Below are 27,311 nucleotides of genomic sequence, written 5' to 3'. Positions count from 1 at the left end.
TGCCGCTTTAAAGTTTTCCAGTTCCCGAAAACATGCATTTGCAAGCCTCTCACGAAAGCGTTAGAACAAGCCTGCTTTTGAGTTGTTCGCGCACACCCGGGGACTTAACAAAAACCAAAGGTTGTGCAGCCTTCGTACAATCTCTCAAGGCTTTCGTAAACCGTAATCTCATCCAAGCTTAATACTCATCTCAGCTTAATAATGATTAATACTTTCATTGATTATTTCTGCACAAAACCGATTTACAAGGTGGCCGCAAGGGAGAGTTTCTTCGTCTAACAGACGACGCGCTCGCCGCGTTGGACCATTTCTAGCAACAGCAGCTCAATGTTGCATGCGCGCCACCTGCTGATTGCGGTACTTTCAGAGTTCCAGTGACTTTAAGCGACACGAGCACCACGGATAGCATTTGCAGCCACGGAAAGCACCCTGAGGCTTTCCCCTCCCTTGTTTACATTAAGAGTGTCAAAAAACCATCTGCTTAACCTCTCTATACCATATATTCCTCTATATAAAAACTACTGCTGAATATTATCTTGCATATTTTGCGATTCCATCACACAGAAATGTTTCACAATCATTCCTCATCTTCGCGATACGTTTTATCCGTAGGGGCCTAGGTGAGAGGAGGTTAGGAGGGGGGCACTGCGCTGAAACCAGGCTCGTTCTCATGGAGAACCCTATGCACACCTATGGAGACCCTTCAAAAATTTGTCCGAGCATCTTAGCTGATGCTGAACAGGCACTCATTGTCTCAGCAGCGAGTGCGGAAGCACAAGTGTGTAGCATTCGGTGCATGGAATATGCAACCACTTTCTTCAAGCATCGAAACTGTGAAAATTGGGCAACCAGCCTGACAAAGCCTTTGCGACTCAGGCTATGCCAGGGGAGCCACGAGGGCAGTAAATCTCCCCTCCCCTCTGTAACCGTCAGCAAACAAGGAAAGAGTGAGTGAATGGTTGTGTGCACGAGTCGTGAGAGCGAGTGTGACTGAGCCACCTCTCATGGTGCAGAGGCCTCTTGGCCAATAGAGATGAAACTGCAAGACAGAAGGGCAAGAACATGGTTTAAACAGATTCGCAATGCACTTCACTTCTTGGACACCTTCCTCGGCTCCTCGGACTGCTTTGCCTTCAGCACCTTGGCCACAATCTTCTGCTCTTCGATGAGGAAAGCCCTGATGATCCTGTCCATTGAGGAAAGAAACAAACAGCAAGTTTGAGCGCCCATCTGGATGGCAATAGTAAGGAGACTACTGTAAGGTCAGCACAAGGCTGAAAGATACCAGACAGTTTTGACCAGTGCCCTTTCAGTAGTCAGACATTTAGCAAACCATCGGTGAGGACCCCATCAACAACAATCAAGAGCTCTAACAAATGCAGCATCTTGAATAACAAGCTTCTGCCCTAGACCCAAGAGAGAATGAAAAACAAACTGACAAGATGATACCCAAACAAGCTTGCCCTATATATAAAATACCAATTCCTTAAGTCAGTCAAACAGCTGGCGTCAAAGAAAAGAATGTAGACTAGGTCCTCATACAAGTGTCTCGCTCAGAATATAGCAGCATTGCACCCACACTAGTGATGCTCTTCATGCAGCGACATATCTGCTGGCATGCTCGCTAAGCATTGCTAGGCCTAACCTGCTTCGTATCGAATCAGGTTTGATTGGTTTATTGGGGTTAAACGTCCCAAAGCAACTGAGGCTATGAGGGACGCCGTAGTGAAGGGCTTCGGAAATTTCGACCACCTGGGGTTCTTCAACGTGCACTGACATCGCACAGCACACGGGCCTCTAGAATTTCGCCTCCATCGAAATTCGGCTGCCGCAGCCAGGATGGAACCCGCGTCTTTTGGGTCAGCAGCCGAGCGCCGTAACCACTGAGCCACCGCGGCGGGGCCCAGGCGTGTTTGTCTGAAGTTACTCGGACATAGCACAGTGGGTGATGCTGCTTAAACTTGGCTCACAAATGAGCTGCCTCTCATTGTGTGTCAACAAAAAAATTGGCTGAGGCTTAGCTTGGTTAAGCCCGGTAATTGCGAAAGCACTTCCCCTGGCTGCGCCTAGGTTGGCTGGTGGTGTGTCTTGGTGGTGCTCTTAGTAAGGGTTACGTTATCAAAGTTAGTTACTGACGCTTAAGCTTCGCCTTTCGGAGTGGAACGCGACAGCGTGTTGTAGCGCTGCCAGGCAGTCCACGGAACGCCACCACCTGTTCGGCGCGATGCCTTGCCCTTTGAACGCGACCCTTTTTGAGGAAAGGAAATGGCGCAGTAATTCTCTGTCATCTCAGTGGACATCTGAACCGCACCGTAGAGGAAGGGAGGAAGTGGGAGTGGAAGAAGAAAGAGAAGCAGGGGCCATAGTGAAGAAAATGAAAATTGTATATGACGAAAGGAAATTACGCAGTAACTGTCTCACATATCTGGGTAGACACCCGTCAGACGCACACAAGTCTTGGGGAGCGCCCCTCATCAGCCACTTCCGTTTCCATAGCTTTTCTTTACGAATGACAGAGTGCCCGGTTCTCTTCACCGTTACTCACAACACTGAGCAACATGAAATACCCCCTTCATATTCTGGCGTCAGTAGCAGAAGGGATTTTGAAAAAGCTATAGGGGGGCAACGCTGTCCTTCATTCCAAACAAAGAAATCTGGCAGTAATACCTCATGTCCATGTTGTGTCCCGCAATTTGAAGAGAATAGGTAAAAAGGCTGGAGTTGTTTTTTCGGCACCTATGAGACTGAGTGGCTGTGTGCGAGGGTAGATGGCCCGGATAATAGATCGGAATCTGGTCACGAATGCAAGAAAAACCACAAGATGAAGTACGTGCCATGCCAAGATAACGTGGTGTATTCAGTCCCGTTGACATGCGGTGGTTCATACATCGGCCAAACTGGCCGGTGTCTAAATGAGACTTAGAGAGCATGGAAACAACGTTAAGAATGCGGCCCGCCACATAGGCATTCACTGTCGTGAGTGTTCATGTTTTCCAGTATTCAAAAACAGACAAGTAGTAACCAAACACAAGGATAAACTTACACGAGAGATTAATCGAAGCATCTGAAATCATGAAGCTGGGTGCGAATTGTATCAGCACCCCTTCCGTAGCCATCTCGTTGAAAGAGCACAACTATCTGATGTCATATGATCGATGCACACGCGATACAGCTGCATGCGCATAGTGACTGGGATGAAACCTTCCGCTCCTCTCTTTTTCTTTCGTTTTTTCTAAGGTGCTATACAGTTGAACCCCTTTATAAGGGACACACATCAGGGAGCAGTTTGTGTTTCTTATATGAGAGGTCTCTTATAAGCAGGGTACCATATTTTATTTTGTAACTAGCCCGTATTTCGTATTTAGGCACCCTGCAGCTAAAGAATGCAAAAAAGAAAACCATAGCATGTAGCGAAAGCTTTATTACGTCATTTTCAAGAGCACTTACTTGGTGGGCCCCCACACCCCACAGCTTTCTCAAATTCTTTTGTTGCTGAAATAATTGTCAATGTTGGTCTGCTTGAGAGCTGTGTTGACACTGTTCTTCAGTACTGCTTGTTCCAGCTTGGAAACTAAGCCAAGAGCTTCATGACCGCTAGGCCAAAGCTGACCTACAGTGTTTGCTGAAATATTGGTTGCGCAAGTATGTGTCCCCTCTTTGTTGTCACAGTGGATGTAACTGCAGTTAAGGACTGATGGTACAGCACCCGAAGCTAAATGTCTGTTACAAGCGAGATTCAGTACCAAAATTCAAGGATAACTTGTCCTTTACAACTGCTTGTCTGCTATATCCGGTGTCTGTTACAAAAGAGGTCCGATTAAGGACACATATGGGCCAGCCAAGCTTGTGGGTGCATAGTGTCTCTTATACCCGATTATAACGAGGTTCAACTGTAGTATATATGTGCTGATAGCACCCGGAATAAACATTTTTAGTCGGTTCAGCGCTGTGTTTGTCCCTTTCTTCCCTTGGCCTTGTGGCTGTTGTGCTGCTTCACTAGATAGAACACTGGGATATCCACCATGCCCCTCAACCACCACACCGAAGAACAAAACAGAGCTGGCCGCGCAGATGGATGGCACCACAGGACCTGTGTTCTAGGACTCGCGCGCATTACGTAATGACAGCAGCTCACGCGGCATAAGTGCCACCAGGATTGCGCTGGTGCCTTTCGGGCTTGCATAAAAACCATAAAAACCCGCATGTTATACAAGCTGTAATTTAGGGATAGAAAAAAAGCTTTCATCAGCACCACCCAGCATCGGAAATGGGCATGCACTTCATGTGCTTGGCGCGTGCCCATTTCCAATGCATCACCAAAACCATTGCATCAGAACCAACACCACTGCTAAGATTGGAGATGGATAGCGCCTTCTCTTGTTGGAAACCCCACAGTGACAGCATGGAATAACTGCGAATTTGGGCACAAAATTGTTTATATGCACATATCACACGATGGAAATTTGACATCCAGTAAACAGCCTTGCATTATATGCGGGTAGTAGGCTCTTTCCCACCTTCATCATAGAACTATGAAGACACTCTTGTTGACTCGTGCGCTGCTCTGGCAGAAGTGGAGCTCGTAACACTGGGCAACTAAAAGTTTCGTCGAAGTTCATTAGAGTTCACCTCTGTATCCTCCCTCCATCCCAACGTCAAGGTCACCCGCAGCGGGCAGACAACGAGAGCAAAAAGCATTTCATGCTCAATATGACTCGCCAATTCGTGCGTGTCTATTTTGCCAGCAGATAAGCCCACCCAAATGGATGGCAGCAAAGCACCTGACAAATGGCCACACAATAAAATAAAAGTCCAACCAAAACAGTTCCTTCGCGTCTACATCAAGCCCATACCGTATTTACACGATTGTAAGTCAACCCCCCTGCTGCAGATAACACAATCGGGACCACATGCGCCTCTCTGCGCATGCTTCGATGGTCCTTCTTTCTCTCTTTTCTTTTCTCTATATATTTCCAAGCTGGAAATAAAGGGGCGTCTTTTCTGCTCTGCGAATCGGCCTGTTTTCATCACGTTGCTGCCGGCCTTTGGCCGGTAGAACGTAACACCCCCAAATCAGGAAGTCTGAAAAAAAAAAAAAAGGCGTACTGGCATTACAAAATTAAAATTTATTGCCCTGCCTAGTAGCTGTTGCGGTCCCACAGCACATCGTCTTCAAGTGAAATTCCGTACTTTGCAAACGACATCGTGTGGTACAGCCGCCCAAGCCCACCCGCACACGGCCGCCAGGGAGGCTCTTTTGACATGCCCAGCTGGTGGTTCCCGGCCTTCCGATGCAAGCCACTCGTTGTACTCACGGAGGAGCAATCCTGGAACGGCTTGTTGCAGCTGCCCCGCCAAGCATGTCTGTATGCTGTTTCCGGAGCTGTGCTGGTAAGATGGCCTCAGATGGAAACCAGCAGTTGGGGATGTGACTTCTAAGTGATGCCCTCAGAAGCCACACCAGACGGTACCATTCCACCACCATGTCATCGGTCATGTGGCCCTTCTCGTTCAAGCGCACGACGGCACCTTTCGGGAATGCTTCCGATGGCATTGTCTTTCTTTTGAAGACGATGTATGGACGGAGCTTTGTGCCATCCGCCGAACGTGACAGCATGACGGTGAACCGAAGCTTCTCATTTCCTGTTGTGAGGAGTTTCACCTCGCGAGCTCCCTTCGTGTTGTTTGTCACACCGAAGTATATATGGGGGTTTGATCAGCATAGCTGATCTGGCTGAGCAAGTATCGTCTGAGGAAGTGCCTATGGAAGGCAAGGATCTGCTCCTCGTCTGCGGCAGGCAGCTTCTGGCACACGCTTGTACGCCGACGAAGAGAGAAGCCAGCCCTCTTCATAAATGTAGACTCCCAAGGCCTGCTCTTGGAATTCCTGCTTCCGCAGCCAATGCTCTGTGAGCATTTCGCATGTCACTGGAAGGGACCGATCCCGTATCTCTGCAAGCTTGGCCTCGAGCTCTTCGGAAACCTCTTCGCTTAGCATCACAGCTGAAAATTTTGTCTCGCTGCCATCTCCCCCTCCCGCACCACCCCTCTTGAACACTGCCGTGAAAGAGTGCCGCATGCTTTTCAGAGCTGGAGAGCAGTGCAGCTTGTGGCCCGCACTGAAGCCAGAAACACCAAGAACCAAAGGAACGATGCCTGATCAGCCGGCTCTTCCATCAACCATCAACACTCCCCGGAAGAGCCGCTGCAGCTATACCCGCAGCCTCCGCGATTGGAACAGCGACTATCCACACTCCCATGAGTGCTGCATAGATAGGATTTATGAGCGTGGTGCGCGGAGTGAAAGTTAAAAAACGAAAAATTCTGCTAAAGAAGCGCGTGGAATTACTGAATGCAACGCCTAGAGTCATACAGCAAACACAAACTTGTAACCCCACCATAGTGTCCGTGATACATCGTTTTTCTTACTTTTATTGGCAGTTTGATTAAAATTGTAAGTCGACACCCCACTTCGGATTTGGAAATTTCAAAAAACAGGTCGACTTACGATCGTGTAAATCCGGTACACACATGTATTTTCATTACAGCATCTCGGTGACTGGATTGGAGTAGCAACATCTGATAAACCAGCAAATCTGTAGTCTGACAACACGGCTTTTATTTTTTGTTAAGTTTAGCGCGGCTGAAAACATTTGGTTAGGGCATTTTGGCACAGCATGGTGCGATTTTAACAAATGCACCGCTTCTGGCACAGCTTGGAGCAGCTGCTACGTCCCTGCATACAATAAACTAAACACCCGCATGTAATGCAATGTAGCTCGCGTCCCTTTCCACCCATGAGAAACATTCCCATAGGTCGTAAATGAACAAGATCCTTCTATTTTGTCCATAAGCGAAACCCAGCAGAAAATGGCAGATACCTGCTAGGCATTAGAATGAACATACACGAAAAACAGATCAGCAACAGCTCTTTCTCACCTGTTCCTGACACACTTGCCACAGCGCGATCCACCATAGGTCCGTGTCACAGTCTTGTGGCGCTTGCTAAGTGCAGAAAGCTCCCTAGGCCTTGCAGGTGTTATCTGCAACGATGCGCAATGGTTAGCACAATACTGCTTCCCAAGCACTTTTGTGATGCAGAAACTAGCTGGTAATATTTTGTGCACACATAACAAGGTTGCATAGAGCTACAACTCTTGAATGGCATGAAATGTCACTTGGATTATAGTCCAGACCTCAGGCTCGTATTCCATTTTGACAGCAGGTATTTTCAAATTTTCATAGCCCTTTTAAAGGAGCCAAGAATCAACATGACAGCCAAGGGCAGCCACCAAGCACTTGCTTCCTAAATTCAATGGGGTTTACTGCCCTGCCCAAGGGATGTGGGCTCTGGGTTGATCTGCAACACCTGGGCGGCGCTAGCACTCCCCAGAGTGGGACAGAAAGCATGCTCATCAAAATGAAGCCACAATGAATTACGTGCAAGACTAGGACAACGGAAGGAACCGTACAACACAGTGCTCGTGTTATGTGTTTGTCTTGTTTGTGCAGTTTTAGAATGAATGCCTGCCAACTCGCCCAGGCTTCTACTTTGGCAAGGTGGTGGTGCAGAGAGCTAGGTGGTGCAGAGACATAGCTATTGAAATACAACAGCGCAAGAAAACAAGGATGACAGAACGGCCGCTCATAACATACAAAAAACACAACAAGCTGAGAGAGAGAAGCATAGAACCATCACAAGGGGCCCAGCTGCTCAAGTATACCTCCATTTCCAGCTTTTCCTTCGATCAACCAAAATATGGCTTTTTCAAAAGCAGGACAGCACCTTACATCTGGCTACGATCGCCATTCTTTACCCAAGTTTTATGCTGTCTCGCACTGGCCAGGCTGTCCTCAGCACTCAGTGAACACAGTTTAGTGTTTTTTTGCAACGTTCTCCGACATGTTATTTAAGTTGCAAGGTGCAGAGAGAACTACACTTTGTAGCCGTTGGTCACCTCCTTGATATTGTGCAATAGACTATGAACATAACCACGACTGGCTTCTTCTCATCCTTCACTTCTGGACGACTATTCTTTGATGCGTGTTTTTTTTTCCTCAGAAGTGTTTCACATACGCTCATGGCCAAGTGCTTTTTCAATTCTTTTCATCTGCGCGTCAAAGCTGCGTGCTAGTTCATGCTCATGTTTTATTCAGAGCTGCAATTCAGAGCTTGCAACGATTAGCAAGCCTGGAATGAGGCAGAAGCTCTTTGGATGAGCAGGGATTATAAACTCCATCATATGCGCCCATCCTTTTTAAACCTTAAACCAGTCTTAAATCCAAAAACTAGAGGCTCTCATCGTTAAACAGTACTCACGTGAAACATAGCCCTATGGGTGCACTGGTGAACAAGGTGCCGATGTTGTCAACAATGGTTTTGAACCTAGGTGACCTGTGCGCACAATCAAATAGTCATCCACGTAGTGAGATACCCTAACAATGTTATAGGTCACACGAAGCTGACCAGATATATTTGTCAACACATGGCAAAAAATAAAATGCCGCTCAAAATGAACACAGATGCTGTGGTCATAGAATATAGCAGTCGAAGAAAAGTAAAATTCTAAAAATGTTTCAAGTGTTAAAAAATCTTTGCACTGCAGTTAAAACTCGATTTAACGAAGCGAACAGCAGCCACTAATTATTTCGTTAGAACGGGAAACTCCTAAAATCGAGGAAGGCATTTCTCCGGCCTTTCCAACCTTGATGTAGCAGCCCCCAAAAGTGGCCTAAATTGCTCATGCATTAAAGTGCCATATGGTAGAACAACGGACTGGAAGCCAAGGTGGGAAGCGCCGCCGAATGCTGAGTCCTTTGTTCCGCAGTACAGTGGCGCAGCTTGCAGTCCCGTCAGAACAAAGCCCCGTGGACTTGGGCGCCTAGATGTTGTCACACTGCTAACAAGCTGCGAGACATTGTGGGGAAAATAAGTGAGAAATCACCTTCCTCTGACTTAATTACTCCTGGAAAAACTGTTAAATCGAGTTTAGTGTCATTTGTTTCATTATTTCTGGTTACTGAGAACACTGAACCCAATGGGCACTTGCCGGGGAATCAAAATTTGTCCATTAGATTGTTAACTTTGTAAAATCTCGTTCCATTCGACTGATTCAACTCTATGCCTGCCTGGTCACAAAATAATTCACCATTGGTGTCAATCTTTTCTCTGACAGCAATAAACATGCCATCATGCAGAATACAATAGCAGAGATCTGTTGTGTGGAGAGAAAAGGCCGACCCATTCTTTAGACTATGAAAAAGTTCCTTCCCAAAGCTTGCACTGCTTTTTCTTTGAGAAGCTTCTCGGGTAGAACAATGTCCGAAAAGCAGGAACCACCGCGGTGGTGGCCTAGCGGTTATGGCGCTCGGCTGCTCACCCGAAGGACACTGGTTCAATCCCGGCCGCCGCGGCAAATTTCGATGGAGGCAAAATTCTAGAGGCCCGTGTGCTGTGCGATGTCAGCAGTGCACGTTACAGAACCCCAGGTGGTCGAAATGTCCCTTCACTATGGCGTCCCTCATAGCCTGAGTCGCTTTGGGACGTTAAGCCCCCGTAAACCAAACCATAAACCACCCTAAAAGGAGGAAAAAACACACGAGACTGCAACTCGTGTCTTTTGTCAAGCAATCCGTATCTTGCATGGCCGCTCTATCCTCTTTTTTCCCTTGGCTCTTTTGGCAACCTTTCAAGTCACGGCAACAAGTTGAAGCTTTACTCAGGACTCCAGCGCAGACTTGTTGGAAGGACTGCATCTCCAAGGACCCAAACAGCAGCAGCAGAGGCCTGCTTCACTATCTGCGTCTTCAGCAAAAGGGTCTTCCTTGGAAAAAACAGCGCTAAACGAAGGACAACGATAAAGAGTACAACAGGACCGGTCCTGTTGTACTCTTTATCGTTGTCCTTCGTTTAGCACTGTTTTTTCCAAGAAACATGTACCAACTAGCTCAACTCTCCGTTTTATTTTAGCAAAAGGGTCCTTATTCGAGAAACTCCACTGTCTGTGCCGCAACCCTCTGGTAATCCTAGACACTTTTCGGTGGATACATTCGTTGTTCCAAGAGGATGATTCTGCAAATCCCTCAGGCATGTACCCACGATGGGTGCACAATTAAAAAAGGCTCTGAAGAAGGCGGAAATGGCAGGCTGCTGCAGCGATGAGATTAACACATCTGAGCATGGTTACTTGCAGAGCACAGGACAGACCTCAGTGAAAAAATATTTTCCAGCAAGACACTGGATTGAGCTAGATTGTGCAGAGACATACGGATCAACTTGCCAAAGCCACAGAAAAGTGATGCAGGCCTCTGCTGCTGTTTGGGTCCTTGGAGATGCAGTCCTTCCAACAAGTCTACGCTGGAGCCCCAAGTTCAGCTTTGAGCCTCGCATGAAAAAAAACTTGAGCTTGTCACCATGACCAGAAAAGGTTGGCAAAAGAGCCAAGGAAAAGGACAGGGATAGAGCACACATGGACAGTATGGACTGCTTGACGAAACACACGAGCTGCAGTCTTTTCCTCCTTTTAGGAAGATGGTTACCTCAACGAAAATAACCTTGAGGTCATTCCAAGCGATACGGAAGGTGGCTTTTGTTGTTCTTCCCAAGAGGCTTCTCAAACAAAAAGCAGTGCAAGCTCTGGGAAAGAGCTTTGTCAACCTTGCACAGAAGAAGCAAGCCCTCTGCTCTGAAACATGGCAGAAGTCACTTGCAAGGTTTCTGCAGCAAAATTTAAAATTGTCTTACCACTGACGACCCTTTCAAGGCAAAAAACTCTGACGAGGTGATCCGATCTCTTAAGGAAAGGCCCAAGACAAACCTGTCTGCTTTTTCAGTCGACATTAAAGACCTTTCCTATTCTATTCCGCAGGACAATCTATTGATCAGCGTTCGGAACTGCATAGACAGACACGGGGTGATTTCGTTTAAGAATAGTAGTGGTTTGTCCCTCAATAACTTTCTGGAATTGCTTTCACCTTACCGGAAATCTACATTTGCAATGTGGGAAGGTACCTTCGTCACCCCAAAAAAAAAATGGAATATGCATTGGCTCCTGCGTTGTTCCTGTTTTGAGTGGCATTCTTCTAGCGGAGCAGGACCGAGAGTTGAAGCACAGAATTGAAGGGTCCAGTGTTGCAAGCATTTTTAGATATGTTCATTTCCTCGTTTTTTACCAACGCACCAGATATGTCCGATCAAGCAAATATGTCTTGTCTGTGTTTTCAGAATGCCTTCATACACTAATCTTGACGCATGAAGAACCAATTCATCAGATTTCTTGACCTGGGAATTTATTTTTCTGCTCACCATGTGTGCTGGGCTTATGAACTGTGAGGAAACAAACCTGTACTTCCTTTTGGTTCAGCCCACTCTAAACTAGTCTTGCTTTAGTAATGCTCTCACGAAACCGTGTGAGCATCGACTGGATTCTGCGTTCGCTATCCAGGTGACCCGGTTGAGGCTACCCACTCTTGTTGTCGGTTGCAGAGAGCATGCTCAAGGAAAGCAGGACAGTGGTTTCTAACAGCAGAGCTGACACAGATTGGAGAAAAAATGTGACTATATTACCGTACCACCATCTCAAGAAAATAGGAGAAAGAGCAGGTGTTTTCCGCACCAGAGAAGCTATCAAAACTGTGCAAGAAGGTGAAATTCCTCAGTCACTGAGCACAATTACTGCACTGTCAGGCACCGGCAACCATTTGTAGAGTGCACGAAAGACGTTCTCTATTCAATACCTTTGCCCTGTGGCCGAGCCTACATTGGCCAAATGGGCAGATGTCTCAATGAGAGGCTCATGGAGCATAGCAACAGCGTCATCGGGGCATCTCGGCATGCACTACCGTGACTGTCAATAGTGTAAGGAACGTGGTCCCTCTTTGGGAAGAACCACAATCCTTCGTTAGTATGTCAGCAAAACTGCCCGGGAGATAGCCGAGACTGGTGAGATCGCGGAAAAAGGAGAGGACTGTGTCAGCACACCATCAGTGTTAAGTGATAAGGAATGCCGTGCCTTGCAAATTTCGAACTAGAGTATTCTGTTTTTGTTGTTTGCATCCATAGGTTTTAGCATTACGTTCTCTTTCCTGTACCAACGATAGTGTGTCCCCGTGGGGTTTGGCGCTGCTACCAGTCTTAGCGTGACTTTCCTTTTCGTTGCTGTGCATGCCCACTGTACTCTATATGTATTCGCTAAGCGCAGCAATGAACGTTGAAGTCGGCCCTTTTTGGTGTCTCCCCTCTTGTCCCTGTTCGTCTGCGCTGTGTGAATGAAAGCATAAAATACCAACTCGCCCAGCAACTCATTTTAAGCAAGTTACTGACAGACATGAATTTGGAGTCAGTCAACAAGCTGGGAATTTTTAGACATGACGCGAAAATTACACAAGCCTGAACAGCCGCTGTGCCCCATCGTTGCCGAGAAAGGGTGTGTGTAGGTCATTTTCTTCAATGCCACCTAAAGGGACTAACCCTTTCCTTGTACGTACTTCTGATCAAGTGACACAAGAACTGAAAAATTGGCTTCCTGGAGCTGCGTCTGCCTTTTGTACTCTTCTATCCTGCATGATGACATCTTTATTGCTGTCAGAGAAAAGACTGCCATCAAAGGTGAATGGTTATTTCAAGACCACACAGGCATTACTTGCAAAGATTTTTTGACACTTGGAGAATTTTACCTTTTTTTGACTGCCAAATTCTATAATCACAGCTTTTATGTTCAACGTAAAGGTGTTTGCATTGGGTCAGCCTCAGCCCCTATCTTGAGTGGCATTTTTTTGTGTGTTGGCAAACACATGAATGATCAGCTTCATTTGACCTCTAACATTGTTAGGGTATTTTGCTATGTGGGCACAACTATCTGACTGTGCTCAGTGCTCACCTAGGTTCACAACCAAGAGCCATTGTCAGGGTTCGTAGCAGTTTTAGAGGAAAAAATTCAAGGGTTTTCAAGGACTTTAAAGGCCATGGCATAGCAATTTCAAGGACCCAAAGCAATGTTTAGTTGCTTGGACAGAAAATAAATTTAAGAACAAAATCATTCATTCTATTGAAAAAGATAAAATAGTCATACACTGTCTTGAAACACACATTAATAAACACATAAACTGCCTTGAAGTGCACACTGGTTAAGATTAACAAGAATGTACTTGAAGTTTTTCAGCGATTGCACAATCAATTGCTTGAACCTCCTGAATCTTTTCTTTTGCAGTTTTTCTAAGACTGTTTGATTTCACAGTATATGTGATGTCATTAGCCGCCTCAGCTTTTACGGCATAACTGCCTGCAGCTGCCAACAAGTCCGCAACAGTTTTTGTAGCGTGAGCTACACTGGCCGTGGATGAGCAGTTTCGCGTGAGCTAGGATGAGCCAAGCTGCGCATGCGCGAGTGACAACACAGCTGCGCAGCTGGTGCGCCAGAGCCGACAAGAAGAAGGAGAGGATGATGAGGAACGACAGCCAGGCTACAGCCATGGAGAAGGAAAGCAAAGCCGCTGCTGAGCGGCGCAGAAGAGCGGAAAAGATGAATTCGCCGGATCCCGAAGTGGTAGCCTGGCAGTTAGCAGTTAACCAGAGGAAGAACGAACAGGCTAAGGGCCAAGCGCGCAGCGGAGACGCCAGAGCAACGAGAGGAACACTTAGCAAAGTGACGTCGCCAGGAGGCTGAGCGGCGTGCTGCACAATCAGGGCCTGGTCTGGGCTAGAGAGCGGACACAAGCAATGCACGCGACTACAGCAATATCTTTCTCTCTGACTACAGTGGCTGACGCGACATTGGATTGACTTGGATTAGGACTTGCCAGATGTGGCCAGACGTTTACTCGAATCCGCTAAGCCTAGTCCAGCCCAAAATTCAAGGACTTTCAGGGCCTTGAATATGGAGCTTTAGAAATCAAGGATTTTCAAGGGTTTCAAGGACCGCTACGAACCCTGATTGTTGATGACATTGTTGCCTTGTTTACCAGTTGCATTTCACCTTCACCTAACAATGACAGCCTACAGTTTTTGGATTTAATGGTATCTACACATCCAGCTGACTCACTGAATGCTGAACGCATGTACACTAGCCGTACCACTGCCCAACCCCCATGGAATTTATTGTTGGAGTGTGCTGCCTCCCAGAGGCACCTTTGATCAGGATGAAGCTAATGCAGACCCAGCACTGCTACACAGCCAATACAACTGAGCTCAACCCATAGTAGATTCCTGAAGCCTGACAGAGCCTTGCACTCTAGAAACAATCAGATCCGAAAATTGTAATAATACACTCAGAAAGGGAAGTTTTATAACAGTTATTTTATCCACCATCCTTCAAAGGTACCATCAGGAGCAAAATTAAGAGACCCCTGCCAGCGCGTGCCTGACTCCTGGTGCCGAGACAGGCAGCTGTGCCCGTCTCGGCACCAGGAGTCAGGCACGCCGGACAGTACATACATAACAACTATATTAAAATTTTACTTCATAGAATACCTCCCAGCACATTTTATTTAAGGACAGTGGGGAGACTGTACTAGAAAAACTGGCCACCCTGTATTCACAATGTCTCAACGTTCAGTGTATCGGAATCTTGGAAGGACATCTTAATCCACAAGGGGACGTCAAGGACTTGAAGGTTTACAGACCGATCAGCTTATTGTCTGTTGCCTACAAGGTATTTACTAAGGTAATCGCTAATAGGGTCAGGAATCTTAAATCAACCAAATGACCAGGCAGGCGGCTTTCATAAGGGCACCAGACAATAGGCCATATTCACACTATCAATCAGGTGGTAAAGAAATGCGCAGAACACAGCCAAACTTCATTATAGCGTGCATGTAAAAATTGTCACATAGTTTGATATAGCCAGAATTCACAATATAAAATTTCATCCGAAATGCACGAAGCAGCAGCACAATTCCGTGAAGGGACGGCAACTCAGCCAATGCTCGTTACAGAAACTGTAACACATATCGTGCATGTTAATGAGTGTTGGCGCCACTCGAAGAAACGCTACAGTGCAAAGCTACGCCCACAACAGAGTTCTGCGCTGCTCAGCTAACTCAAAAGAATGACTCCATCGGAACTGCCTTTTGAGTCGATAAGACTACCAGTTCATTCAAAATGGCCGTATGCAACAAGCACAGCAATCACCAGCCAGGGTGGCTTTTCTCTCCATGCCACAGGGAAATCGGCAAGTGCAAGCTGCTGCCGATCCCACCACCACTTCTGTCACAGGGTGGTTGCTGCTGCAAGGCTGCATCCGTTCACACCCCTGCTTCAGGAGGCACCCGCCTAGCTTCAAATGACCCCTGGTGCAGTAGGCGAGGCGAAGCACTGGCCGCATCAGCACCAGTCACTGGTGTCCTACATCTGGCACAGGGGAGGCATCTGTTCTAGGGCCAACTGTGCTCGATATATCAGAAAGAGTTCCACATTGCCAACAATTCATAATATTGCATTGAGGTTTCACCCTATAGCCAATCCCTTCATATGGCCTTGTGAAAAAGCATTCCACTCTTGAAACCTCAGCAGGCAGCCAGGAAGAAACATACGTAAACATACTGGACGATATCTACCGCGGCTGCACAGCCACCATAGTCCTTCATAGAGACAATAAAATTCCAACAGGGAAGGGTGCCATGTCGGCATGGACTACCCCTTCAATGTTATTCACCACCTACTTGCAGGAGTATTCAGAGGCCTGGAATGAGAATGAAGTGTTAATGGAGAACACCTTAGTAATTTGAGATTCACTGATGCCCTTGCCTTGCTGGGGGAACAGCAAAGCATGATCAATGAGTTAGACGGGCAAAGCAGAACGGCAGGTGTAAAAATTTATGCGCAGAAAACCAAAGTAATGTTCCACTGGGTCGGAAGGGAACAGCAGTTTACAACTGGTAGAGCGAAGTGCTAGTGGTAAGGGGACAGGTAGTGACCACAGATGTGGGCAACAAGATTAAAATAACTAGAATAAGAATGGGGTGGAACGCATTTGGCAGGTTCTCTCCGATCATGAACGGCAAATCAATATCCCTCAAAAGTATATAACAGCTGTACCTTACTGGTACTAACCTATGTGGTAGAAACGAAAAGGGTTCAGCTTAAGTTGAGGACAACGCAGCGAGCTATGGAAAGAAAAATTACAGGTGTGTCGTTAAAGAGATACTGAGGCAGTTTTCGAATCAGCTAATTTTTTAGGATTTTGAAGTAGTGTCATTGCTGATCACGTGTGAAATTATTTTTTCCATTTTGGCTAAAACAATGGCGCAATCACCAATTGAAAGCATGATGTTTAAATCTCCCGTGCCCCGCGCGAGCGCAGGAGAGGAGAACAGCAGAGAGGGAAACCTCGTCCATGTGAGCCAACGTGACGTCACGTTGAGGAGCCGTGGATACTTCGGCGCTTTCAGCGTGCGTTGTTTCTCGTGCTGAATGCGCTGTTCCTCGCACTGCGTGCGTTGTGACGTACAAAGCGTCTCAGCCGACCTTGAGAATCAGGTTCAACACGACGACTACTCTGCGTTCGTGTCCACGAACAACTACAGCCGCGACTGTGTCATCTTCCACTGTTTTCCGCCATAAGCTCGCAGCACAAGCGCTCGCTGCTGTGACGAAGAATTCAAGCTGACCAAAGCAAGCGTACTCTGCTCGAAGCACTTTCGTAAGAGCGGCTACATGCTGGGCTTGTCCCTAATGTGATCTCTGGAGATTTCTGTCGAAAAGGCACGGCTGAACCATGACACATTTCCTTCAATTTTCTCACGCATGAGAGGCATGTCACCAATCGGAAGAAGCGCCTCTTCTATAAGTAGAAACATGCTCACTTAGCTCCTGCAGAAACCTTATAGAGGTTCAAGCATGTGTCGCTCTCCTCAGATTAGGTGCGGCCAGACCACCTGAGGCATGCTCAGCAAGGCTCAGTGATTTTATACTAGGTTCGACGTGACCAAGCAAGCAAGCAAGCAAACAAGCAAAGCAAAGCACAATAAAGCAAAGCAAGCAAGCATCGAAGCTCTTCATATGCGGCATCTCGTTTAATCGTAGCTAAGCGATTAAAATGAAAGCGTTCGACAGCGTTCGACGTTCTGATTTCGGATGCAAATTTCAGAGAGAAATGAATGCCAACCACGTTTTTGCAAAAAAACACCATGTTTCGCAACCTTATTCGGTATCTTCATCAAGTTGTGGCAGCGGGCGAGTTGCAGCTAGCTTGGCTTTTAAACACACGCATAGTTGGCCACCACTTCACTGAACCTAAACTGCTAATCTAGGAAGGGAGAATGTTTCCGAGGGAGCGATTAATATTTTCTGGCATCTGCTGAACGCGCCACACGTGAAGCAGCAGCCTTGTGCGCATATTTGGCTTGGTTTCCAGTGCACAATGATTGCGTCACTATCTTGTGGTCACATGCCTCGCAGTGCTTGGCCACTGCGCTTCACTCATTTTGACATCAACTTTGTGCTGCTCCATTGTTTCCTTGAAATACAGTTGAACCTCGATATAACGAACCTCGATAGAACGAAGTTCGCGATGCAACAAACTTTTTTTTGTTTCAGTTTCTTGCTTCCATTGAAATGCATGTGTTTTTTCCCTCGATTTAATGAAGTGCTTTCGCGCCGCAGTTTCGATGCAACAAAGTTTTCGGGAGCACAGAAAAACTATTTTGGAAGAACTCCGCCACTTTGTAAAGTAAATTGAAATTTTATTTTGTAAAAACGTTTTTGTAGAGGCAAATGTTTCCCCACTGCGGCGCCCCGGGCGGTGCCGGGTGCACAGACGTGTGAATCTGACATTTCCACGTCTAGAGCAACGTTGTCAATCCAATCCAATCCAAGCCTAGTCTCTCCCTGTCGTTGGCACGAGAAGGCACGCTGCGGCAGTCGTTTCTTGCTCTGATCGTGGTAACAATGAGTGGTGCTCCACGGAAGAGAAAAGTTCTTTCTCTTGATCTTAAAGTGAAGATGATCAAAGAAGTCGCCGCCGGCGAGAAGAAAAAGAAAGTGGCCGACAGGTACGATGTCACGCTGAGCACCCTTTCGACGATTTTAAAGGCGAAGGACAGCATAATGTGCGCTGTCGGCGACAGCAGCCTGAGTGGGACAAGGAAGAGGCTGAAAGCGGCTACGTATGGCGACGTGGAGAAAGCCACATTCACGTGGTTCATGGAGATGCGCGCTAAAAATATGCCTCTGAGTGGCGCGATACTTCAGCAGAAAGCCCTGGACTTCGCAAGTGTGCTCGGGTGCGACGAATTTAAGGCTAGCAGCGGGTGGCTGCAACGTTTTAAAGAGCGCCACAATATCGTTGGCAAAGTGATCAGTGGTGAAAGTGCGGAGGCGAATGCCATTGGAGCTGCTGATTGGCTCCGTGACCGTGTTCCAGGCATTCTCGCCCGCTATGACATCGCGGACATTTACAACGCCGATGAAACGGCTTTTTTTTTATCGGCTTTTGCCGAAGAGGACCCTGGCTCTAAAAAATGAACGTTGCCATGGTGGCAAACAGAGCAAACAACGTCTAACCGTGTTGCTATGTGCGAACATGGACGGAACCGATAAACGCAAGCCTCTGGTTATCGGAGTTAGTGGAAAACCGCGTTGTTTCGCTGGAAGATCGATGCCCGTCAAATACGTGAGTAATACAAAGGCTTGGATGACACGAGCCCTGTTCAGCGACTGGCTTAAAGATCTGGATGAGGAAATGGGCCAGCAGAAGGGAAAAATCTGCCTTCTCCTGGACAACTGTTCAGCGCATCATGTTGACGTGGAGCTTTCAAACGTCGAGTTGGAATTTTTTCCCGCAAGTTGCACATTTCTAATCCAGCCACTGGATCAAGGTGTGATAAACAGCGTAAAGTGTGCTTACAAGAAGCGCATGATCGAGAGAATTTTGCTCAACATGCGCTTTAAACGGGACACCAAGATTGACGTGTTTATGGGCATAGAAATGCTATCTGCGTCCTGGCAGTCTACGAGCAAGGAAACTATTGTTAACTGCTTTAGAAAGGCTGGCATAAAAGCTGTGTGCGACTCTTTGGATGCGGCAGAAAACGATGAAGCGAGCGAAGGAGAGGCGCTTGCACAGTCAGATTTCGCCGATTCGTGGCAGCAGCTGAGCGACGAAGGCGGCGTTCCCGAGGATGTAAGCCTTACAGACTTCATCACCAGTGATGAATATGCTGTCACAACGGAAGAAATGGACGACACGGCAGTAATTGAAAAGCGTTCAAGAAAAAAACTTTGTAGAGGACGGTGATGACATCGACCAAGGCACCGAGGAGGCAACGCAAGCGCCTACAGCAACAGAAGTGCTCAATGCCATAGACATTTTGCGGAGGCATGCCGGCGTGCATGAGCATGAACAAGCATTGGTAGCGGTAGCCACCTATGAACGCCTCATTACGCCGACGCTCATGAGCAAACGTCAGGCAAAAATAACCGACTTCATGACTGCATCATGAAGTAAGTTGATGCAGTCATGAATTCAGTTCCCTTTTGCAAAGGTTTCATAAAGGTTCTTCGTTTTTTAAACTTGCGTCAATGTCGCCCGGTCGCGGTGGTTATGGCGCTGGACAGCTGATCCAGACGCGGCGGTTGCGTTTCGACGGAGGCGAAATGCAAGGCGCCCGTGTATTGCGTGACGCAACGCAGGTTAAACCGCATGTGGTCGTAATTTTCGAAGCCCTCCGCTACGCCCTGTTCGGTCGACAGTCAGTAAATCGCGCCCCAAACCACATCCGCTGCACAAAGCCAGCCTAACCACCTGCGCCATTTTGCGGGGCCTCCTACTTGCACGTCCCATTCCCATCAGCCCCCGCGAGAGCACGTGATGGATCGCAGTGTTGCTTGACGCCATTAATGGATTTCCGCGCCGCTCGGTTTCGTTTTCGGTGATGCCGTACGCTTCATGGCATGTCTTCGCAGCAACACGCGAAGCTCGCTTTAATTTTTCAATGGCGGCATTTATCTCCATCTCTCAGTCAAGATTTCGCGATGCCCGCAATTTGCTGAGAAAACAATGCAAGGTAATGGGTAACAAAATGTACGGCGCCGCGGGGAGCTGCTCGGCTCTACAGAACATTTCAACTGAAGCAATATTTTGAGATTTGCGATTTCGAGGTAACGAAGCTTGATTGAACTACTAATGTCGCTATATTTGCTTGTCGCTTCTTCTAAAATCGGTTGTAATATCGTAAAGAACGCACGTGAGCGGAATAAAACAGAATAACAATGTTATTTGAATGCACAATTTCATTAGCGGTACTGAAGGACAAAAACCTCGATGCAACGAAGTTCGCAATATAACAAAGTTTTCCCCCGAAACGTACTGCTTCGTTATATCAAGGTTCAACTGTACTTTCTTTCCCCAACCTACAACGCCAGGTACTGAGAACAGGATTTTTTGTATACAGCGCTTTGGGCCTTTTCTTTAGGATGACGCTTTTTCGGGCGAGCCAGGAGGCGTCGGGTGGTGGTAATTGACTTGAGTATTGTTCGCACCCCTTCCTTTCCGAGAATACGAGCCAAGGTTGTACTGGCACCTTTTACGCATGGTCTGCATATGCTCTTTCACGATGGCGTATGCTTGTGCTAGGCGAATTTTCTGCTTGTGTCTTTTTTGGTTTCAGGTGATACGTGGAATGAACAAACTGTAGTATACTTTTCCTTGGAGGTCAGTAGAAAAATAGTCACCATATTCGCTTTTACAGCCCCAGGGAAAGCTGCGATCTGCACTCAACGCAGCGCCGGATGCGCATCGGCAGCTTCTCCAGTTCTCAAAGTGTCGTCCCGACCTCTTTGACCAATCACAGGCGGCGGTGCGCCGCTCGATGTGCATCGCGGCACAGGCCGCATATTTCAGCTAAAAAAGGCAATTCGTGCTTGTTTTTGCCTTATTTGGATGCGATATTCGAGCATACAGCATGAAAAACTATAGGACGCCGCTGCCAGCCTGATTTTCAAAGTGCCCTTTAAGGGACAGGAAGGAAGAGTGGGTCGGGACCAAACACGGGTTTTAATGACATCCCAGTAGAAATCAAGAGGAAGAAATGGGCTTGGGCAGGGCATGTAATGTGAAGGCAGGATAACCGATGGTTGTTAAGGGCAACGGAGGGGATACCAAGAGAAGGCAAGCGTAGCAGGGGGCGGCAGCAAGTTTGATGCACGGATGAAACGGCCGCAGCTGGCGAAGGACAGGGTTAATTGGAGAGACATGGGAGGGGCCTTTGCCATGCAGTGGGCGTAGTCAGGCTGATGATGATGATCAATATGAAGGTAAGCAAGACAGGAGAAAGTTGCTTATGTTCAGAAGCAACCTTTCATAGCACAGTCTCCTTTTTGAAGATGTCTCGCTTCAGACACCACAAAATGTGACTTTAGCAAAAAGATAGCAGAATAGAGGAGACGCTCAGACTATAGAGAGGCAAGGCAGGAAAAGGTCTCCAACTGTGAACGCCAATCAGCAGAGCGCTTTAATGCTCTTCTGTGCCTGCTCGAAGCATATGCAGATATGAGAAAATGGAAATGAAGCAGTTGATGGAAACGAATGAACAGCGCTCACAGACAGGACGGAAGAGAAGAACAGAGACACATGCACCATGCAACAGACAACAGGCACCAACCAGACTGACTAAGCCCTCTTCTTGAAGTAGTTGTTGCATAGCGCACGCTAAATGCAAGCATTTTCCAGGACCTTACACTAACGAAGGCACGGCAATAACTTGAACCTAGTGGCGCCAACTGGTTTTTAGAACGAAAACCAGTTTTGTAAAAAAGATTGTCCCTCTTTTTCAGACCTAGAAGCGGCAGAACAGATTCTCGAAATAAAAAAAAAGCAAAATTTGTTGCCCATGGCTTTCGCTGTAGGTGTACAAAATGAAACCCACTTTGTGACCAGTAATGTACCGAAAAATCTGGTAACGACAATAAGCTAATGAAATCTAACCGTATCCAACCCCTTGAGGCATCACCATCGGCCTGACTACGCCCACAGCAGGGCCACTCCCATGTCTCTCCAATTAACCCTGTCCAGCTGCGGCCACCGCGTCCTCGCAACCTTCTCATCCGCCCACCTAACTTTCTGCCGCCCCCTGCTGGTGGAGACACCAAAAGCTATAAAAAGCCTGCTATGGGATTCCTATGTATGCAAGTCAAGTGTTGGATGCAACAAACTTTTAAAAATATTCTAATTTGGTTCCAAAGATTACCCAAATGCTCACTCATGATCTAGACACATTGCTAGCGCCATCAGCGCTGACGTCACAATGCTGGTAGGGTAACCAAAGTTTTAGTGACGTCATACCAAAATAGTGACGTACGATGAGCAGGGCACAGCCACAGCCGCATGAGTGCAGTTGATACACCAGCGAGCAGCATTTGCTGCGAACTGCCAGTCGCTCGGTTAGTTTTTGTCAACGCATTGCCGAACTAGCCATGCTTAAAGGCGGGGACACATGTGCGATTCACTGCTGCGTCCAGCCTGCTAGGTTTCGACGACGGGAAGCGGCAGCCAATGCCAGCATGGAGAGCGGGAACGTAATGATGACGTAGGCGCGCTCCTCGGAGCCAGGCCGGCCTGCCAGCCTTCGTGCCGACCACCGGCATCAGAAAAACACCATAGTATTGTTAGTTCCCGTTCATAGCAAGCCCTGGGGTATATAATGTCATAAATACATCGTTTCTGACAATCATTGACCAATACCGATTTGCTGGTAAAAATGATGACTGCGATACAAGCAAATTTCATCCCATAGCCGCTTTGGTGCTGCTGCTACCTGGTGCGGTTCGCCTGCCGTCTGCTAGCTCCATTGCTGAAGGCGTCGTGGAAATCGAGCATATCTTCTATTATGGGACGAGTTCACAGTAAAGGGGTGCCGAGCAAAGCACCTTTCTGAGCGCTGGCCAGTCCCGAAGCGCCCTCAGCTGCGGCGTTGATGCGAAACCAGTTGGGCCTAGCGGCAACTAGGGCAGTCTGGGACCAGCGCGCAGGTCGTCGCCCGGCGTTGCCAAAAGATCCACTTTTGCACAGGCATGCTGTCGTCGCTCGAATCTAGGAAGCATCCTTTCTGGTAGCATGGCTGTTTTGTATTTTCTTGTGCGGACATGAAGCACGCCGAGCCTGCCGGCCGGCCGGCCAGCCTGGATCCCGCCTGCCAACGTCATAAAAACGACCTAAAGAGTGCTCGACGCAAATAGTAAACCCTGGGATGAGAAATGTGAAAAAAAGTGTCATTTTTGAGGATCGCTGACCAATACTGAGCTGCTGGTAGAGGTAACAACTGTGATGTGAGCAAATTTCTGGCCACAACCGCCTCGCAGCTGTCGCTGGCCCAACGTACGTTGGGGTCTGGCCCTGGCACCCGCTAGCTCCGCTGCCGAAGGCGTCGCGGAGATTGACCATACTATTGTTTTATTGTGAGACGATGCTGTTGACACTAAAGCTATATGTGAAGAGTAGGCCTTTTATTATAGCGCACGCGACTTCCTAATTGCCGGCCGCTGCAGCTCTGATGCGAAGCCGGCTATAGGCCTAGCGACAGCTACAACAGCCAGGCAGCAGCAGCAGAGCTCGTTGCCCGGAGCGCCCACGAGCGGTGCCGTTGCCAGAAGCTCCCAACATATAAACAGGCATGCTTTGTCGCTGCTCTAGTATAGCTGGCGGTACTTCTGATAACAAGGCGATCTTGTCTTTTCTTGTGATATTTGTACACCATCCCAAGCAGCGCTCAGGCACTGCTGCACGGCGGCGAAGTTTGACACCAGTTGTGGCCGGAGATTGGGTAGAGCAGCGCAGCGATGCTTACTGGCATTTTGCAAAGTGCTTCGCATCCTCACGCGAACCCACGAAGGCGATATTAGCATGCGATCAAAAAAAAGTTGATGTCCTCATTGGAATCAGATTCGTCAAAATCCGAGCTGCTGGGACTAGCCATGCCGTTGTTTGTTTTCATGCGCTGGTCAGCACGTGTGTGAGAAAGCAGACGATGCAGCAGTAGGTGCGTCACAACTTTTGTGGGCCCACGTGACCAGGCGAAGTAGTTGATCTTCCTACACTGTGACGTCACTGTCCAACTCGGCGTTCCGAAACCGAAAGTCATTTACCTAAAAATGCGATATTAAATTATTCACTGTGAATATATGAATCTTCGAGTGCGTATCATGCTTCCTGGAACAATAAGAAACGTTTGAAACAAAGAACGCGCGATGAACTGCCATTCATGATGTGGGAACCTGCCATATGCGGTCCACCCCATTCTTTATAGTCTAGTTATTTCCCTCTCATGGTCCAGATCAGCGGTCGCTGCCTGCCCTAAGTAGACATTCCCTTACCACTTCCAGTACCTACCAATTGTGAACTGCTGTTCCCTTGGTTTTCTGCATGTTAATTTTTGGTTTATGGTTTATGGGGTTTAACATCCCAAAGCCATTTAGGCTATGAGGGACGCCGCAGTGAAGGGCTCCGGAAATTTCAACCACCTGACATCGCAGCGGGCCTCCAGAATTCCGCCTCCATTGAAATTAGACTGCCGCAGCCAAGATCGAACCCGCGTCTTTTGGGCCAGCAGCCGAGCGCCGTAACCCCTGAGCCACCGTGGTGGCTCCCGATGTTGCGGTTTTCTTTCACCACTGCAGAAGACTGAGGTATAGCCAGGCGTGCAGCAGAAATAATGCAGTTTGTGACCATTTCATTAAGTTCTACTTAAGTTATGTGGGTCTATTTTTTCTAGGCTGGCATTTTCTCGAAACAGCGCCCAGTCGGCCAAATGCTGCTTCCAACGTCATGGTTTTGACACGAAGTAGCTGAGCAACCAAGTTGTGGAAGTGTCACCACAGCTTGGAGACTCTGCTCAGGCATCGAGCAAGTTTTGCCCGTGACAGCTTTTATTTTTGAGATCACATGAAAAAAAAAAAAAAAGAAACACGAGAAGCAACTGCCACCAATATACCACGTGCTGCGCAGAACCAAGCGCTATTGCTGCGCCTCTCGGGAATCATGCGAGACTCTTCGATTTTCGTGCCCATAGCAAGAGCGAAGTTAGCTTTACCGCAAGGCAAGCGCGCGCCTTGGAGGAACCGCCGTGCTTAAGCAGACGACGCAGCAGAGGCCCCACCTACAGCTCTCACTGTGCTTGCGCGCTAGTTTCCCAGTCACCCGCGAGAAGCTGGTTGGTTGGTTTATGGGGTTTAACGTCCCAAAGAGACTAAGGCTATGAGAGACGCCGTAGTGGAGGGCTCTGGAAATTTCGACCACCTGGGGTTCTTTAACGTGCACTGACATCGCACAGTACACGGGCCTCTAGAATTTCTCCTCCAAAGAAATTCAACCGCCGCAGCCGGGATCGAACCCGCGTCTTTCGGGTCAGCAGACGAGCACCATAACCGCTAGGCCACCGCGGCGGTACCCCCGCGAGAAGCGCTCAGCGGAGCGCTGGCCACGCAGAGCAGTGTTCAAGGCACAACAGTGCCTGCAACAGCTTCGAACATAGTCTGAAGCATGACTTCATTAGTGGCCACACTACTCTGGATGACTATGGCGGTACCTCCAGAGAGCCGATTTGCTTGGTCTCGGTCGTGGCAAAAGACTATATTTACTCAAAATATTTTAATCATTTGATCCAAGTTTGTATCCTGGAGAGACAAAACAACCGCAGAATATAAAGCCAGAACATCTTTTACGTCACAGTTCCAGTGGATTAGGAACACCATATCTAGCGCCTTTTCGGGATGACTTTAAAAAACCTATCCTTCATCACATGGTGACACCGACTTAAAAATGCTGCCCTAATGCATGACTGAGTGATGATGCCATTCTTCACAAGTTTTCGAGTGCCCTGACTGCCCTTGGGTTGTATTCCGAGCAGACAAATGCCGAAAGCAGCTGGTGTGAGAGCGCAGTGCATGAGAGAGAGAACAAGAGCCTTGTTCACCACTCCTATGCATTCCGCTCCACAAAGCGAGTTTTTAGACCGAAGCTGAACACCGACCAACGCAATTGCAGATTTAGAACTACGGGGTAGCTAGGCCACACCTGTCGCATTGGTCAACTGCAATCATGCTCAATTCCGATAAAGCATGCTGCAGGTCAAGCAATTTACTGCCCACCAAGACTCGTTCGTTAATCGCAATGCACCCGTCAGCACTCTACGGTTTGTTGAGCAAACACTACAGCACCACTAATGTTGCCCGCAGAACTTTCTGCCAGCAGAAGAGGTTCCTGCACGCAGAAATGGGTGATCTCGGGCAATATTTCTGTCGTCCATAAGCGAAACTTTGCACGTATTGGACGCTGCAAAGCTTTAGAATGGACGGAGAACAACTGCGAAGGCCAATACTTACACCTCTCAGCTTCAGCTTGCAATCGCCGCATTTCGGTATACTGCCAGGTTTCTTCAGGTAAAGGTAGACCAACTTGCCACCCGGAGTCTTGGAGCTGCGAGTAGCGGTGCGGTGTAACCACGCATGGCTCGCCTCCCCAAACTACCTGATGCTTTGAATACATTGCAGGAATAACCTAAAACGCCTTCTAGCAATTGTAGAAGGAAACAATGCATTACTCACATTCTCCGTCGGTTAGAATTTGTGTTGTACGACAGCCGCCGCCGGAGGGTTAAACGCTGCGCCATCGCTTATTCTGTGATAAACGAATTCAGAAAGGAATTAGGTACACAGGACCAACCAACACAAACGGCTACTCATGGCGTGAAAGCTCGATTGCTCGGATTTTGATCCGAGCGCACAACAACACATACCGCGCCACGCTCGACAATGGTTGAAAAGGAAGAGAACTTGGAAGCGGAAACCGAAAACCAGGGTTGCCATTGGGAACATTTTTTAAAGGTCTGTTCGATTCAGAACAGGTGGTGTCCAACTTACGGCGGACATTGCGTCACGGCGCAGCTTTGTCACGTGAATTTGAACTTCCGGGTCCTTTCTGTCGTCTGGTTTGTGTGGGCATTGCTTGCATGCGTGCGGTTTCGGTCTTTCTTTCCTTAATACTTTCGCTCACATTGCTGGAAAAAGGATGTTGTGCGCTGCCTCAACCTTCAGAAACTTCATTGCAACGGGATGCAACATGTTCCGAGTGCCATCAAGTATGGGGAACGGCAAAAACAGTGCGCCGTTGCGATCCGCTGGCAGACTGCCTGCGACAGTCAACCCTATGCTATGCTTCGAGCATTTTGTTGGCGGCAGAGTTTGAGAGCGTTGTGGAAGTTGAAGAATTCGGTTAAGTAGGTTGTTTATCTCCTCGAGGAGCACCAATTTCTCGCTGGGAAGACTTCGGCTATGTGCCACAACCGTTCTCGCATGACGGCGGCAGCACCGCGCGGGCTATGTT

General features: G+C 47.9%; 1 protein-coding gene across 1 annotated transcript; it reads right to left on the bottom strand.

Moving 5' to 3' along the window:
- Positions 1-1,049: 1,049 nt before the first annotated feature.
- Positions 1,050-26,811, bottom strand: LOC149326054 (large ribosomal subunit protein eL34-like). Its single transcript, XM_089564066.1, has 5 exons — positions 26,725-26,811; positions 26,534-26,606; positions 26,312-26,405; positions 6,940-7,043; positions 1,050-1,186 (listed from the first exon to the last, which is right to left on the bottom strand). Exons 2-5 carry the CDS (start codon positions 26,596-26,598, stop codon positions 1,090-1,092), a joined length of 360 nt encoding a protein of 119 aa, XP_089420192.1. The 5' UTR covers positions 26,599-26,606; positions 26,725-26,811; the 3' UTR covers positions 1,050-1,089.
- Between the last annotated feature and the right edge of the window lie 500 nt (positions 26,812-27,311).

Source organism: Amblyomma mixtum, chromosome 10, assembly GCF_055824585.1.
Source record: "Amblyomma mixtum isolate Tamu chromosome 10, ASM5582458v1, whole genome shotgun sequence".
Taxonomy (NCBI): Eukaryota; Metazoa; Arthropoda; class Arachnida; order Ixodida; family Ixodidae; genus Amblyomma; species Amblyomma mixtum.
The sequence above is the reverse complement of the archived record's forward strand: the minus strand, read 5'-3'. Positions and strand labels throughout refer to the sequence as shown.

Bases quoted from the DNA above. Each gene is read 5' to 3' on its own strand.
- LOC149326054 (XM_089564066.1), bottom strand. From the start codon at position 26,598: ATGGCGCAGCGTTTAACCCTCCGGCGGCGGCTGTCGTACAACACAAAT. The intron at 7,044-26,311 runs GTAAGTATTGGC...GCATCGTTGCAG, and splicing joins GCAAGCTGAAGCTGAGAGGT to ATAACACCTGCAAGGCCTAG. The intron at 1,187-6,939 runs GTGAGAAAGAGC...CTCAATGGACAG, and splicing joins GGCAAGTGTGTCAGGAACAG to GATCATCAGGGCTTTCCTCA.